General features: G+C 37.8%; 1 protein-coding gene across 1 annotated transcript in view; it reads left to right on the forward strand.

Moving 5' to 3' along the window:
- The first annotated feature begins 361 nt into the window (after positions 1–361).
- Positions 362–16,333, forward strand: part of LOC136882458 (uncharacterized) — a 30,123-nt gene continuing 14,151 nt past the window's right edge. Inside the window, exons 1-3 of the mRNA XM_068229354.1 lie at positions 362–601; positions 5,165–5,292; positions 15,960–16,040. Coding sequence (XP_068085455.1) covers positions 5,215–5,292; positions 15,960–16,040 — 159 coding nt within the window. The 5' untranslated portion in view covers positions 362–601; positions 5,165–5,214. The remainder of the gene's footprint in view (positions 602–5,164; positions 5,293–15,959; positions 16,041–16,333) is intronic.

The following is a 16,333-nucleotide window of genomic DNA, read 5'->3' on the forward strand; positions in this document are numbered from 1 at the left end:
AATAATAATAAAGCACAGGCCAGCCTCTCCAGGTGTATCATTGTTCAGAATGCAGTAGTTCAGAAGAAGGTAACAGAAAGAAAGAAAAGGAAACAAAAGAAATTAAAAAAACGAAAACGTATATTTAATATAATTTTTTTTAGAGTGGAGGGAGGACGAGAACCGGCGGACCCTCCGCGCGCTAAACGGTTTAAATCACCCGCCCCGTGATTTTAGTTCAGCCCTGTTCACTCTAGAGGCGCTAGTGTGCAATTCCTGGCGATCTTTGCGCAGGCGTTGCGTACAGAAGTGAAAAATAACGTTGAGAGTCATCTCTTACTCATTCTCTTTGCAACGACGCCCTGGTTGTAAATTTGTGAAGAGCCCATTCTTTCCTTCGTGTTTACTTTCGAAGTGGTTGGCTTGTCGTTATTTAATATGTACTGTGCATCTCGGACATATTGCGGCTGCAGGTTTATTGTGTAGATTGTTCTGTTTCATTTAAGAATTTCTACATCAGGTAATTACAGTTTCTTACGTTATACACTCTGTCCAAAGGAGTATCAGACTTGCACATCTCCATAAGGAACTTTATATCGTACTTTACGTGATAGGAAATAAGGTAAGCTTTATTGATCAGTTCGTATTTAACACGTTGGGTGCCACGTGCCGCCATATGGCGTCACGGTGGTCTTCAAATTTGAGATGGCGTGACGCCATATGGCGGCACACCGTTCTTGAAATCAGATTTGGCGTGACGCCATATGGCGGCACAGTTGAGTTTCAGGCGATACACCATAGATAATCACCTGTGACATCAATGCGCGTAAAATTGGTGCTACGTGAAAGGGCGAACTTCAGGGTCTATTCCACCTACGTATTTTTACTCTATGCCACCATGTGGCGCAACAGTATTCTTCCGAAGCCACTGACTGGCCAGTGGTCATTGTCACAGGTGAAAGCGCGCCAGGCATTGTTTATTCCTCGTTTACGTACGTATTATCACTCAGTTTATATAGTTGTGCAAAAATATAACAAATAGAAGATATTGGTAATAATATTACGAGGGAACACATACATGTGTTACACTCGGATTCGGTTGAAATTTGGTAGGAATATTCGTGTGAGGCAGTAGAATGCTAAGGTGAAAACTGCATGTACCCAGCGCAAGTTTAAACGCCAAAATTGAGCAAATAAATAGTCATAAAATTAGAAGTCCCGCGGGAGTATTGGGGTGTGGCGGAGAGGTAGGGAGGAGCGAAGCAGCAGACGTGAACCAACCGGGCTGCGTCGAGCTGCGCTAGCAGCCAGGTAGCGTATAGTTAGCGCGCTCACCTTAACTTCCCGATTAGATGTGCAAAACGTAAATACGAAAATAGCACATGAAACAAGTGTACAAAGGACGATGTTAGAACAACGATGCCAATAAGGTTTGAAAAATTACGAGTAACAAGAACTCGGGCGTGCCGAGACGCATATTTTCATTGTTTAGAGTTATCAGAAAACTGTTTACAACAATATGTAATGTAATATAAGTACTTGTTTTGCATTTTACTAGGTTTTCATAAATATTGCGTTAATTTGAATTAGCAAATAAATATCCCGTATTTGAAATTCGTATTACACATTCCATGACAAAAAATTCTGTGACGCCATATGGCGTCACGCTATATTTTATCTTTCCAAAAAAATTGATGTGACACCATATGGCGTCACACATGACCATGGTATGGTGAGATAAAATTTACTTATTACATCATATAAATACATCCCAAGATTATATAAACAGACTACAACGTGTACAATTGCTTTGGCACCAGCGGAATACAATTCAAAAACATGCCTGGCACCAGTGGAATAGTGTGCTACAATCGGCTCGGCACTCAACGTGTTAAACATAAAAGGTCAGCGGCAGATAATTCTGTTTTTCAGCCGAATGTAGGCTGTCTACATTAAATGTATCTCAGCTACCATTCTTAGTGATAGTACATGCAAATTTGTTCCAACATGGTACCGAATAGATTCTGAGTAGCCTGCTCATGCGCAGTTGTATACACTGACACCAAAAAGTATTGGCACACAAATAAATGTGAAGCCAACACACCAATATATTTATTGAAATGTACAGTAGTAAATATAAAGTTGTGAGTATATTTTGGGTCGTTGTCTTGTTGAAAGTAAAAGATGCCATCAAGACCCAGTTTCTGTGCACTGCTACATACGTGACCTCGCAAATCATCGGTGTATTTACGATGATCCAGACACCTTCAATAATTGCCAAGTCAGCAACACCGGAAGTTCCCTTGTATGCCCAAACCACTATGCTTCCTCCCCCATGTTTTACTCTTGGTAGGGCATGTTGTGATTGGAGCTCTGTACATGGTTTGCACCACACGTTTACATTTTCATCAGATCCAAACAAGTTAAACTTTGATTCGTCAGTAAATACCACAGAATTCCAAAATGCAGTCGATTTATTCTCTTAGTCTTTGGCGAACTGGAAGTGTTTTCTTCGATTAATTTCCAAAATAATGGTTTCCTTCTGGGAGATCTCCCATGAATATCAGCTGCGTTCAAAACATTCCTAATAGTTTGAGTACTGACCTGTTTTTTGGACATTGACTGGATGTCCGATACAATCGACCCTGCATTTTAAAGGACTTTTAATGCAAGACGAACAATGATTCGACGCTCCCTACATGTAAGAACTCTTGGACGTCCAGATCTGCGTTTATTGTCTGTTGCAGCAGTCTCTTGAAACTTCATGATGATTGCCCACACTGTTGAATAAGTAACAGAAAGTTCTGTACTAATTTCATGGTGAATTTAACCCTGCAAATGCAAGAAAACCTCTTTGGTGCGGAATGACACAGAATACTCCTTTGCTGTCTGATTCTTCGTGACAAGTGAATGACCCATACACCGGTGTCAGGCAAGTGACTGAACTGAATTATTGTCAACTCCGATTGCACAAATCTGCTTTGTGCGGCATTGTCTGTAAAGCTCAATAACAAACGACGTCCAGTGTGCCAATACCTCTTTGTGCAGGTGAAAACACTGATTTAATAGATTACATGTGTTTATGTTGTGTTTAGAAAATAGTTGAATACACAAATTATTTCCTTTATTGAGTAAGGGTTAATGGTATACATATAATGTTCCTAGTATTTATACATTTGTATTGTATGCAAAAATGTGACTGTGCTAATGATTTTTTGTGCCAGTGTACATGCTGTTCCAACAGAAATTCAGAACTGCTTCAGCTTTTTGAGTTCTGAATTCATATTCATCTAACTACATTCAGAACCATTTCAAGAGCCCATGCCAGTAGTGTGCATTCAATATCAGGGACTGCATGTTCTATACATGCACATTTGATTTGACCAGTAAATGGTGTGACTACATACAGTACTTCTCATTGGAATAGTGAGGTCTTCCATCATCCATTGTTTAATATTTTGTAACAGTTCGTAGATGGCGTTGATACAGTTCACAAATGCCATTTACTAACTCAATCAAACATTATTAACAATCAGTTCTGGAAGCATTCTGATTCATGCATGCTCATTAAGATAATTTTGAAGGAGTTCATAGCCAGTTTGGAACTGTTTGTTGTAATGTAGTAGTTTACAGGCAGTTCAGAACCGTTTTTTGTAACAAAATAGTTTATAGCCAGTACGGAAGTGTTGTAACGAAGGAGTTCATAACCAGTTTGGATCTCTTTGTTGTAACAAAGTAGTTCATAGCCAGTTCGATACTGTTTGTTGTAATGGACATACAGTATACATTGTAGCATAATCAGTATTGGTTGCAACTTTTTAGACCGAGCTCGATAGCTGCAGTCGCTTAAGTACGGCTAGTATCTAGTAATCGGGAGATAGTGGGTTCGAACCCCACTGTCGGCAGTCCTGAAGATGGTTTTCCGTGGCTTCCCATTTTCACACCAGGCAAATGCTGGGGCTGTACCTTAATTAAGGCCATGGCCGCTTCCTTCAAATTCCTAGGCCTTTCCCATCCCATCATCGTCATAAGACATATTTGTGTCGGTGTGATGTAAAGCAAATAGAAAAAAAAAAAAAAAATTTGCAACTTTTTAGATGAAGTTGCCATTGATTACCTGGCTATCGTCTATCAAATAATTTGTTTGGTCAATAAGAAATCTGGCTAAACTGCTACTGAATTCAACATATTATATGGTAGATCGTAAATAGGCTGCTAGCCCCAGTAAATACTGTGCGTCAAGGGAAGAACTATGGCTATATCTATGTAAGAAACTGGCTTATTTAAATACATAAGGCACAGGGCTTACCCACAATTGTCATTAACATCCAGGATTATTTACATAATTTGTAAGTTTTATGAGTTAGACTGGGCTCACCACTTACTATCCGAAGGTTTGTAGGTTGAAAACAAAACTTGAATGTACACTATCAGAACATTCCTAATGGTGACTTTCAGATTTTATATTGTATCTGAATCACCGCTGGACTCTAGTGTAAAGAGAGTGAGGTTTATATTGAGCAGTGCAAAATGTACACAACCAATGGAGCTAGCGGAGGGACAGGGCACTGGGAATGTGTCTTCACAGTGGCTTAATGCGGATCATTTGACCTGCAAGTTGAGCAAGAAATTAATAGTTTTGAATGTTTGTCTGTAGAATTTCTTTTTTATTTTGTTACAATTGGCTTTAAATGGCACTGACACAGATAGGACTTATGGTAATGATGGGATAGGAAAGGACTAAGAGTGGGAAGGAAGTTGCAGCCCTTGAGACAGTTTTCTTTTTCCCATGTTTACATCAAATAAATGTTGGGACTCTATCTTACTCAAGGCCACAGACACTTGCTTCCCACTCCTAGCCATAATGCCATAAATCCTATCTGTGTCAGTGTGATGTAAACAAGTCTTAAACAAAAAAAAAGAAGGTACATCAAACCAGTCTAGACTCTGAGTGTAGTGGGCGATATATGTAAGTTGCGGAGTCACAGGCTTTTCAGAAGTATTGTGCAAATTAATCCCATTCTGTGGGTGTGGGATATTCTTTCATTGAAATTGTTTATCCCTAACATTCAGTCTCGAGGTAAAACTGGAGGTTCTGTGGCTATGAGCACAGTATCAACAGTCATCTAAAACTACAGACTCGACGAGAAAACAGCAATAATAATGTTTGTTGCTCATGTTTCAGTGCAAGCTCTGTGGAAGCAATCTACATCCTAGAACCATCTATACCTTCACATGCTATTTAAAATGGACTTTGAAGTAAAGATCAAAGAGGAACCAATCTGCTTTGAGGAAACTTCAAATACTTCATGTGTAAGTATCATTCCAGGTAACTTTGTAGTGATTGCATTTAAACTTTTAGCAGTCGTCTGCGTTTGACTGGTTACATAACTCTACTTTTATCTGTTCAGGAGATGTATGAGTATCTTGCTGTCTATTCTTGAGGCACATATATGTTTGTAATACTTATCTCAAATTGACTAAGTATATTTTTTATGATTACACAAATGCAGAATTTGATTAGGCACATCATGTCTGAAAGCTGATGAAGAAGTGGGTTTCTCTTCATCTCTGTTTGCTTTGTAGCTCTTGTCAGGAAAAATGGCAGTCTCAGAAACTCAGATTGTAGAGGGCTTGACTTCTGTTTTCAAGTTGGTATATTAAATCCTTTTTCACCCTGATGGTATTAAAGTGCTCAAATACATTAGCCTCTTGCGGGAATGATTTCTGTCATCTTAGTGTTTTAAAAACATTTAAAGCTAGTTTGCATGACATTGAATCAATAAGTGTTAGGCTGGTGAGCGGGTAGTCTTCCTCCGCTTCGATAATTTACAATAAGAAGAGCAAATAATTGCCACAAATTCAAGGATATGATGGGAGGTTTGATCGCCTCTGTTGAAATTCCAGCCCAACACCAACATAGATGGGTTCCATCTAAAATGATATAATGAATTACATGTTTAGATCGTAAGGAGTCAAATAATTCAGTGGTAAACCTGTTGATTCTAGAAGGTGTTTGAAGAATCACAAGGTAAAAATGTTAACTTTGGTACTATAATAGTTAATTTTTAATAGGCCTATGGTTAAGTGGGCTACAACAGAACAAACAGTAGCAAGAAACATTTGATCACTGAATAATTTTTCTAAGGAAACAATCTGGTGTTTTAAAACATGTTTTAAAGTGTTACATAACATAAGAATAACCAGCTAAATTTTTCATAAATGTTTCATAAGTGTTCCATTATGTTTTTAAGTGGTCCATTATAACAAACAAGAAATGGTCATTATGTGTGCATTATAAATAGTGGTATATATTGATGATGTCTTATGCATAGATGAATAAAGGTTAGACCTTAAGATATGGTGAATATTGATTTATGATGTAGAAATCGCTGATGAAGTGAGTTGGGGCTCCCAAAGCATGTACAAGTGAAATAATTGTACAAAATTCAAAACTGGTAATATTTTTTCAGGGTAGACCAAACCATCACCCGTAGTATATTATGTGTTGGATGTCATTCGTTGTTATTGGAAATAGTGGTTAGTTGTTGGCATTGGAACCATGTATTCATTATTTTCCCCCTTGGATAATTTCATGATTGGTTACATAACACTAATTATTGTCAGTGTAAATTAACTGAGCAGTTCCTATTCTTTAAAATGAGTACCTACAAGGCCCCAGTAAGATTACCAATGAATTTGAGATATCAGTACCTGAAACTTAGTGTGGGGCCAGCTTCATTAATGTTCTACGAAATCTAGCACAACTCTAGGAATGTTACCTTATTGTTATCTTTTTAGGAACAAATTCCTGCAGGATTTCATTAATTTAGTTTAGGAGCAAGTTTAATGGTTTCGAGTGATAAGACAGGCCATGATTTTAGTGTGATAAAAGAATTATAGTAAATATTAGTTCAACTACAGTGCTATCCCTAAGACCTCTTAATGGGTAAGGTGCCCTGCCATGTTTACAGACTGCCCAGCTAACATTACCTAGATATGCACTAATGTCATACTGTAAAACTCCTTAGTTAAATGATCAATCATTATTTTCATCATAACTACATCAGAGTTTAAATATTTACAGGTTTTGAATGATGCCACAAACCCGTATGGTCATCCGCAGCAATGGAATAATAATCCCCAGTATTGAATGGTTATGAATGAGCAGTAGAACTCTAGAAGTTCATAATCCTCTGTTGTCTTGTTCAGGGTAAATATACTAAAATAGTTCAATTTTGCAGTTACTGTTACCTGTCTGTTAATATGAATGCCATGAGGGGAATAAATTGACATTTTTTTCATATCCGTTTTTTTACATAGTATTCCCCACCTAGCCACTCGTTCCTGATACCCGGCTGATAAAATTTCTGGGGAAAACACTGCACTAGTTAGAGAAGAAGCTGGTAGGACAGGATAAATTGACATGGAACCCTGCATCATTCTAGTCCATGGACTAATGAGCCATGCATATTAGTAATGACTGTAATCTATATTTATAAACTCTAACAACTATATTGATTATTTTGGCAGCATTTTCTTTTAATTATCCATTTCAGGTGTAATAATGATACCTAAATATTTTTTAGCTTAAAACTTTCTGCTCAGGTACACTATTTTGATAAGAGGATTAATGAGGGAGATATCTTTTCAGGCTGCCTTACAGTCTTAATTCCTAAAGCACATAGCCTGTGAGAAATTTTCTTTCTACCTGAGAGGAACTTCATATTTATTGTAAATCACTTACATTTAATCAGTTTTTATATTAACATTAAACAGTAAACATACTGTCATTATACCACTTTGAGTCAGACTGTTCATTAGAGTGAAAGCTATTGGGACAATTGTCAGCATCCTCTTTTGCAGTTTCAGAAGTCACTGATGTGTACTACTCATCTCATGTGACAATATTTTCAACCTCACAAATCTTCCAACTCTTTCCCACAATACACTTCCAGCACCCTAGTTAATGGCCATTCGATCCAGTTCTTCCCATTAGCTGCAACCAGTACCACATCGCCTTCTCCAGTGTTTATATACCTCTTATTCTCTTTCTGGTTCAACTGTCGTAGGTACTCTTCTCAAGAGCTTGTTACAACTGTATTAGAAATCAAAATCTCCTTTAAGTTCACAGAATCCAGTTGATCTAAATCTAGTATTACCATGCAGACATCATCTTGCAAGATACTTGAAGGTGAAAGTTGGTTGACATCTTCAGGCTTCTCAGGCAAGGAGGCAAGAAGACGGAAATTAACTCCCACAGTAGTGTCGTCATCTCTTTGCAATACAGCGAAGCTCTCCTGAGACACATCTCAAATTACTATTTACTATCTGAATCCAATTTTGCCAACAACCACCCCACTAGCCTGCTGTAGGAGGGTTAACCCTATACTGTATTCGCTGCATTGTGGACTCTCTTTCTGTATGGTTTTAGTCAACAGTGTTCAAAACAAATTCTCTACAAGTGAAATTTATTCCGTTGTTGTAGACACTTTTGGTCTTTCTCATCAAGTGACAAACCATCAAAAACTCAGTAAAAATCCATTCGTTATGAAATTGCTGACCAGTCCCAAGTGCACTGCCCTATACACAGCAAACGTATAGAGCATAACCCACCCCTTTTTTTAACTTTCAGTATCAAGAGTCCAGCAATGTCTACACCTGTCACCTCAAATACTATAGCATCTTTTATTCTGTTTTCCGAGAGAGTTCCAGAATCAGCATCTGCCTTCTTAGCTTCATGCCATTTTTCATCTCACATCTTGACTTCATGGTCTGGCTTCTCCTTCATCCTTGTATAACCGAAAATCTTTCCCGCAAGTGCAACAGTAACATGCGAGTGCCAAGACCCACTGGCCTCTCTCTAAACCTGAACATAACAGAGGGAATAAGTTCAATGAAGTTGTACCTTTGTCATACAGTCATTCAGAGACAACTCCCTTTTCCTTTAGCTGGATACGTCGAATATGGGCCTAATTCGCATTGTTGCACTGTCCTTAATTACACCCCGATGAGGTAGAAAGTAGCTTTTACCTCTAGTTCCTTCATAATGTCTCTCTTCAGCAATACCATCTTCAGCACATTCTTGCAGTACAGCATTGTACTCATCAAATTAATTCTCACAAATAATTTTCTCAGTCATGGAACACAGTCTTTCTTCTGCAACATCACAGTGTCATATATTACTTGCACTCCCTATTGTTTCTCAACTCTTTTGTCAAGAGGGCAATGATGTTGGTGAAATTACACTTAAGGAATTGGAAAGGATGGTAGATAAACTCCATTGTCATAAAGCAGCAGGAATAAATTAAATTAGACCTGAAATCGTGAAGTATAGTGGGAAGGAAGGGTTGAAATGGCTTCATAAAATAAGATCATCATGGAGTGTTATTAAGGTACCTTTATATTGGATGAATGCTGTAATTGCACCTACCTATAAGCAGGCAAGGAGGAAGGATTGCACCTATTAAGAAGGTATCTTGGTAATCAGTATATCTGGCAAGGTTTTCACTGCCATCTTAGAAGAGAGGTTGAGATCAGTGGTTCATAGGAAGTAGAATGAAGGGCAGTGTGGTTTCAGGCCACAAAGGGCTGTCAGGATCACATTTTCTCTATTCGCCAGAATCTTGGAATATTTTGTTTGTAGTTTACATAGATCATCTGCTAAAAAGTATAAATTTACAGGAAGGTGAAAATTTAGTAAGCAATCTGCGTATGCTGACAACTTTATCTTAACGGCAGATTTTTTATTAAATCCTGCAGTCTGCTGTCTTGTAACTTGAAAATAGCTGCAATGAGTATGGTATGAAAATTAGCCTTTCTAAGTCAGTAGGTAAGACATCCAAGATAACTGAATGTCAGATTGGGGATATGAAGTAGGAACATGTAGATAATTTAAAATATTTAGGATGTGTATACTCCCAGGCTGGTAATATAGTAAGTGAACTTGAATCAAACTAATGCAGTCCGCTCACAGTTGCAATCAACAGTATTCTGGAAGAATGAAGGCAGCTTCTGGATGAAACTACCTTTACATAGGTGTGTTTTCAGACCAACTTTGCTTTACGTGAGTGAAAGCTCGTTGGACTCAGGATAACGTATTCACAACTTAGAAGTAACAGACATGAAAGTAGCAAGAATGATTGTTGGTAAAAACAGGTGGGAACCATGGCTGGAGGGTAGTTGTTATGAGGAAATAAAGGCTAAGTTAGGATTGAATTCAATGGATGGAGCAGTAGTCATGAACGAATCATGCTGGGGTCATGTGAGGCAAATGGAGCAGGATAGGTTACCTAGGAGAATGATGGAGTCGGTCATGGAGGGTAAGAGGAATACAGGGAGACCAAGGCGAAGGTAGATTAGACTCAGTTTCTAATGATTTGAAAATATGAGATATAGAACTAGTTAGAAATAGGGAATTGTTGTGGTGATTAGTATATTTACAGAGGCTTGCAGACTGAATACCAGAAGGAATAACAGTCTATAATATGTATGTATGTATCTATTACTTTAACAGGATAATTCTTGATGTGCTCATGGATAACAATTGCATTTGCGCAGTGTCTGTGTTTGCCACTATTGGCAATATGGGTTGAAGTTACCTGGAAGATTCCTCTATTCGTTATGCAGTACAAAATACTGAATGCATTCTTACACACAATCATCAGTTTATTGCCTTATTACATGATATACAACATTGCTATCTGATCTGAGTGTTGGTTCACTCTTCGTTCACCTCCTTGATGGTGAGTTTTGATCAGTCAGCCCCATTAAGGAATATTTTTGTTATTAGAATAAGAATGAAAGAAAATTTTCTAGGAATGGTCCTTCTCATCTTAATTTAGCCATTCAGAATATTTAAAATAATAATAATAATAATAATAATAATTGTGGCCTGTTGCAGATTTTTTGAACTGACACCTATAGAAAAACATGAATGTCTAAGCACTGAGGCAAAGAACAATAACTGTGTCATATCTTCCATACTGTGCATCTCAACCATGATGATAAGAAAAGGATGTGTTTCATGTAGACTCATTACACTGCACCAATCCACATGTGTCAGTGCTTGTGCACTACAAAGGAAGTATACCTTTATAGGACTCTGTTGGATCCTCGTATTCAATAAGGATATGAACTGCATTAGTGTGGCCCTATTGGCAGCATGGCCTGAATTTATCAGTGAAGTTACCTGGAAGTTTGTGTTGGTTAGGAGGATGTCATAAAGTTTTGTAGGTGTATAATTCAGTACTGCCAGTACGGATATGAAGCTGATATTATGCAACACTGCAAAAGATGCAAATACTGCACATATTTAATTGATTTAGAGATATGTTGTACACACTATTAAATTAAAAAGAAGTTATATGATGCTTCAACCTTTCAATACTATTAAAATAAGAAATGTAATTTTTTACATTCCTACTTAGTTATAATTGGTACCGGTCTTTTTGAGCATTATTCTTGGTCGTCATCAGCCGATCACAAATAAGTATAAAAGACAAGGCACAGGTAAACAAAATGCACAGTTTAAGAAATTCCACCAGATGCTGTTTAAAAACACCATAATACTTTAGGGTGCACTGTGTGTGTTGGAAATTCAATGTTATGAAGAAGTCTAGGATCAAATATGTATTTTTAGTTGTGGTTCATGAAGCACAGTGCCGATCTGCATATATGTCTTGCTACTCTTCAAGAACTTGCTCTGTACTACATGTACATATTTGATTTCCAACTCTTTATGAATTTGGAACTATCAACATGCAGTGCTGATCCCTAAAATTATATAGTGCCTCATGAACTACAACTAAAAATATTTATTTGATCCTAGAATTCTTTGTAACATTGAATTTCCAACAGACACAGTGCTCCCTAAAGTGATTTAGTGCTTCACAAACAGCAACTGACGGAATTATTTAAACTTTGCATTTTATTTGCCTGTGCATTGTCTTTTGTACTTATTTTTGATTGGTTGATGATGACCAAGAATAATTGTCGAAACCAGTAGCAATTATAATTAAGTAAGAATGTAAAAAATTATGTTTACCATTTTAATAGTATTGAAAGATTGAACCATCATATATCTTCTTTTAACGTAAGCTAATAGTGAACTTACCACAATATGGAATACTATGAAATTCTTATCTCTTAATACTTTACACACTGCTTGCAATATAATCAACATATTCACTATATAAGGAAAGGACTACATATTTGATGACTTAATCTTGATCAAGTCTGTCAAAATCAATTTCTTGTTGAATTGATTGTACAAGACCAGGGTTCAATAAAACAGTACCTTTCAAAAACGCATATTGGAATTACAAGATGGGTCGACCTGACCAGTAAAAAAAGGTCAAATGTCGTATGGCTCTTAGTGTTGGGTGTGTCCGAGGACAGGTTCGGCTTGCCAGATGCAGATCATTTGATTTGTTGCCCTTAGGTGACCTGGGCGTCTTGATGAGGATGAAATGATGATGAAGACGACACATACACCCCCCCTCCATGCCAGCGAAATTAACCAATTATGATTAAAATTTCCGACCCTGCCAGGGATTTAACCCGTTACCCCTGAGACCAAAGGCCAGCACACTAACCATTTAGCCATGGAGCCGGACAATCTGACCATTTAGACATTTCCTCTATGCAGCTTTGATTTGACCAGAATTTTGTATCCATCTCTGTTCCTCACACAAGAGAGGATGAATTCAATGTGATCCAGGCTTAAACTCCATGTGACCGGGCGAGTTGGCCGTGCGCGTAGAGGCACGCGGCTGTGAGCTTGCATCCGGGAGATAGTAGGTTCGAATCCCACTATCGGCAGCCCTGAAAATGGTTTTCCGTGGTTTCCCATTTTCACACCAGGCAAATGCTGGGGCTGTACCTTAATTAAGGCCACGACCGCTTCCTTCCAACTCCTAGGCCTTTCCTATCCCATCGTCGCCATAAGACCTATCTGTGTCGGCGCGACGTAAAGCCCCTAGCAAAAAAAAAACTCCATGTGAGAATTTATCTTAGTACAGAATCCTCTCTCCAGACATATTTCTGCAAAACCTAGCACACTTAACAAATCAGAAATGGGACCATTCATTGCAGTTATTTTCTTAGTTACAGAGGGACAAACCATCATTTAACATAATATTATTAGGATAACCTATGCATTTTTCAATATCAGTACAGATTTTGGCATCGTTGGAATATCTGTTTGCAGCCTTGGTTCACTTACGTGTAAGATGGCATGAAATTAATAAATCAAACGCAGGATTTAGGAACATTGCAAACTGAATGGTACTTTCAGAATCAGTAAACACTTCAAGACATAGATCACTGCAAAATTTAAGGGTATCAGCCACAGAATTACTGAAGGTTTATGGACGTAAGGAAATGTTTATCTTCTGTCTCACCCCCTCTATATTCTTTCTCCTTAATCTCTGACCAGTGTGCAAGCCTTTCACTTCCTGTAATAGTACAAACCTCACTAATATTTTCTTGGTCTGGAGCACTACCATCTTCGAGAACCTGCTTTCCTGGTAGGGAATTCATTGCAAGTTTTATATCGTGAGCAGCATCAAGGATAGTTAATGCCTTTAGCTCAAACTCTGCTGGGTGTGGAAAAGAACACTGGGAGTTCAATCCAACAAACTGCATTCCTAAGGCTATTAGTCACAATCTCATCACAGCTGCTGACTATATGATTCATCCACTCACTGGTATTTTTGAGCTCCTATTCAGTGTTGCCACCATAAAGTCTAATACTTCCTTAACCACTTCATACTCACCAGTGTAAATATCCCTGACCCAAGTCAACACAGAGACAAAACTGTTTATTGTCCCACATCAAGTTTTTCCTTTATTTTAAAAACTCTCCTCTGTAAAACCTGGACTGCCATCAATAGATGTTGCCTAGTGACAAACATTTTGAAGATGTGGTGGTGTAAATATTTCTTAGGTACCGGTAACAATAAGGATGCTGGGGATATTGATGCATGGTTTGAGTTGGCCTGAAGCCTGGCAAGGTTTTGGATCACCTCTTGGAAATAGCTGCCCAGAACATAAATCATTATGTTTCTTGTGAAGACCTTCAGTGATTTCTTGCTGATGGAAGACTTTCCTCCTGTTCCCCTTTGTTTGCTTTGCTATGATTTCAGCCATTTTATTTTTCCTGGTAGCCTGCATCAATTGTTGCTTTAATTTCTTAGGGATGGGACAAAAGCTGTATTTTTGGTCATAGGTTTGGTGATTTAAAAAATAAAATTAAAACAATTTTAAAACACTGTCACCCAGATCACTACAATTTTAAATTGCATGATAAATAGGAGCAGCAAATGGTTAGGAAAAGATAATTTAAAACTATTTAATAGTCCCCACTTCAAGTACTTTAAATTTAACAGGTTGCCTGTGGTGGGTTTTCTTGGTTCTGTTTTATTGGCAGTGAGCACTCTATTTTCTTTGTTTGCAAATGTGAGGGAAAATAAAATGCTTAGAACCATGTCATGTTTGGCGGTGATAGCCACTGGTCGTTTGATACATGTACTTAACTTCGATGTGTGCAAAACATATATTATTTTATTGGGTGGGATACAAGTTGTCTCTTTTCATCCTCACAAGCCATTGTTGAGTTAATTCCTTGGTTTTTAAAAAGGGAAATCAGAAACATGATCAAATGAATAATAACTCTATCTCACACTACTTCCACTGTTTAAACATGCAGGTTTAATATCAAACAGGAATTGCAAGAGCAATGTCAGTTATGATTCAGTAACATTTAGTTAAAACAAAATTGGGACAACAATCTGACCTCTTGCTTCTTAATTCATATGAAGTCCTGTCACAATGCACAATATATCTAAATTGACCAAGTGGCCATGCGGTTAGGGTCATACCGCTGTGAGCTTGTATTTGGGAAATAGAGGATCAAACGCACTGCAGGCAACCCTTAAGGTGGTTTTCAGTGGTTTCCTGTTTTCAGGCCAGGCAAATGTTGTGGCTGTTCCTTAATTACGGCTACTGTCACTTCCTTTCCACTCTTAGCACTTTCCCATCCCTTCGGAGCACTGATGTCAAACATACAGGCCCTCTGTGACTTTGTAGATAACCTGTAGCAATAATTGTTTGTAAGGTTCATGTTAGTTTGGGGTTATGACTTCCAATATGAGTTGGCCTGCCCTAATCCATCTCTGGTGAGATACTTTGTGCTCAATGCCTGTTGCCCAGAACAAGTTTGTCAATTGTAATTTGGGTCTCACTCTCATCCTTGGCTCTTACGATATGAAAGTGACTGAGATATGAGCAGCATGTGTAACACCATACCTAACACAGCCAGATCCTATAGGAACAGGTGTGAAATTGATGTTTGTATAGCTTGTCTGTGTGTACATTTAAGTGAACATGAGAGACTGGTATGTAACACCACTGTCTGGCTGGAAGAGGAAAGCAATGGAAGACTACCTTACTCTTCATTTCCTTAGTTTGCCTCCTTAGTGACACCTAGCTCTCTATCTCAGCTGATGTAGTGCTGTTTAGGACTGTCCCTGCCTTCAGGCTGAGCACTTCATATACAAGAGGAAATATGCAAGATACATTTTCCTGCTGAGTTGTATTTTCTGGTACAGGATGTGAAAGATAACAGTGATAAATTGTGAAGTTCTTAATTTTTCAGAATTGGTTTGTTTATAATGAGCAGATTATTTGTAGTATGTCTGTACATTTTCCTGATCATTCAGTGTTATTTTGGGAGGTTTTATATTATATGATTGTTCTACTCTTCAAATATAACTCTGAGCATTCAAACAGGACATTTCTGCACTCCTGAAGCTCCCTTAGTTGTCATGCTCTTATGGATACTCGACATGGAGATTCTCTGACAAATGATAATGAAGATTTGAATCTGAAACTGTTTCAATTACTAGGAAATACGACGTATATAAATACATTTCCAGATGTGTCTGAAAAATTTGCCTAATATATTGACTTTTCCACAGGACAATTACAATTTTATATCAGAAGAGATGCATTTGAAAGGAGAACCAAAATCAGAATTGGCAGTGCCAAGAGAAACACAGGTGAGCACATTTGAAGTAATATAATATTAATATTTTGGTGACATTTTTCTGATAATGGAAATTCTAACAAACTGTAAAATAGGCCTAATTGAGCTATTCCTCATTTTAAAGTAGACATTTTGAAGATCTTTGGAAAGATGTATAGTGAAATTTCCAATATTTTGAAATGGTTTTCATTTTTCTTCATGTACTAAATTTTATGCCGCATGGCATCTGGTGGCTGGTTTCTTCACTATTACTGCTACCTTATCCTAACCGAATTTAGGCTACGAGCATGGCTATCTTCCGTTTGT

Source organism: Anabrus simplex, chromosome 10, assembly GCF_040414725.1.
Source record: "Anabrus simplex isolate iqAnaSimp1 chromosome 10, ASM4041472v1, whole genome shotgun sequence".
Taxonomy (NCBI): domain Eukaryota; kingdom Metazoa; phylum Arthropoda; class Insecta; order Orthoptera; family Tettigoniidae; genus Anabrus; species Anabrus simplex.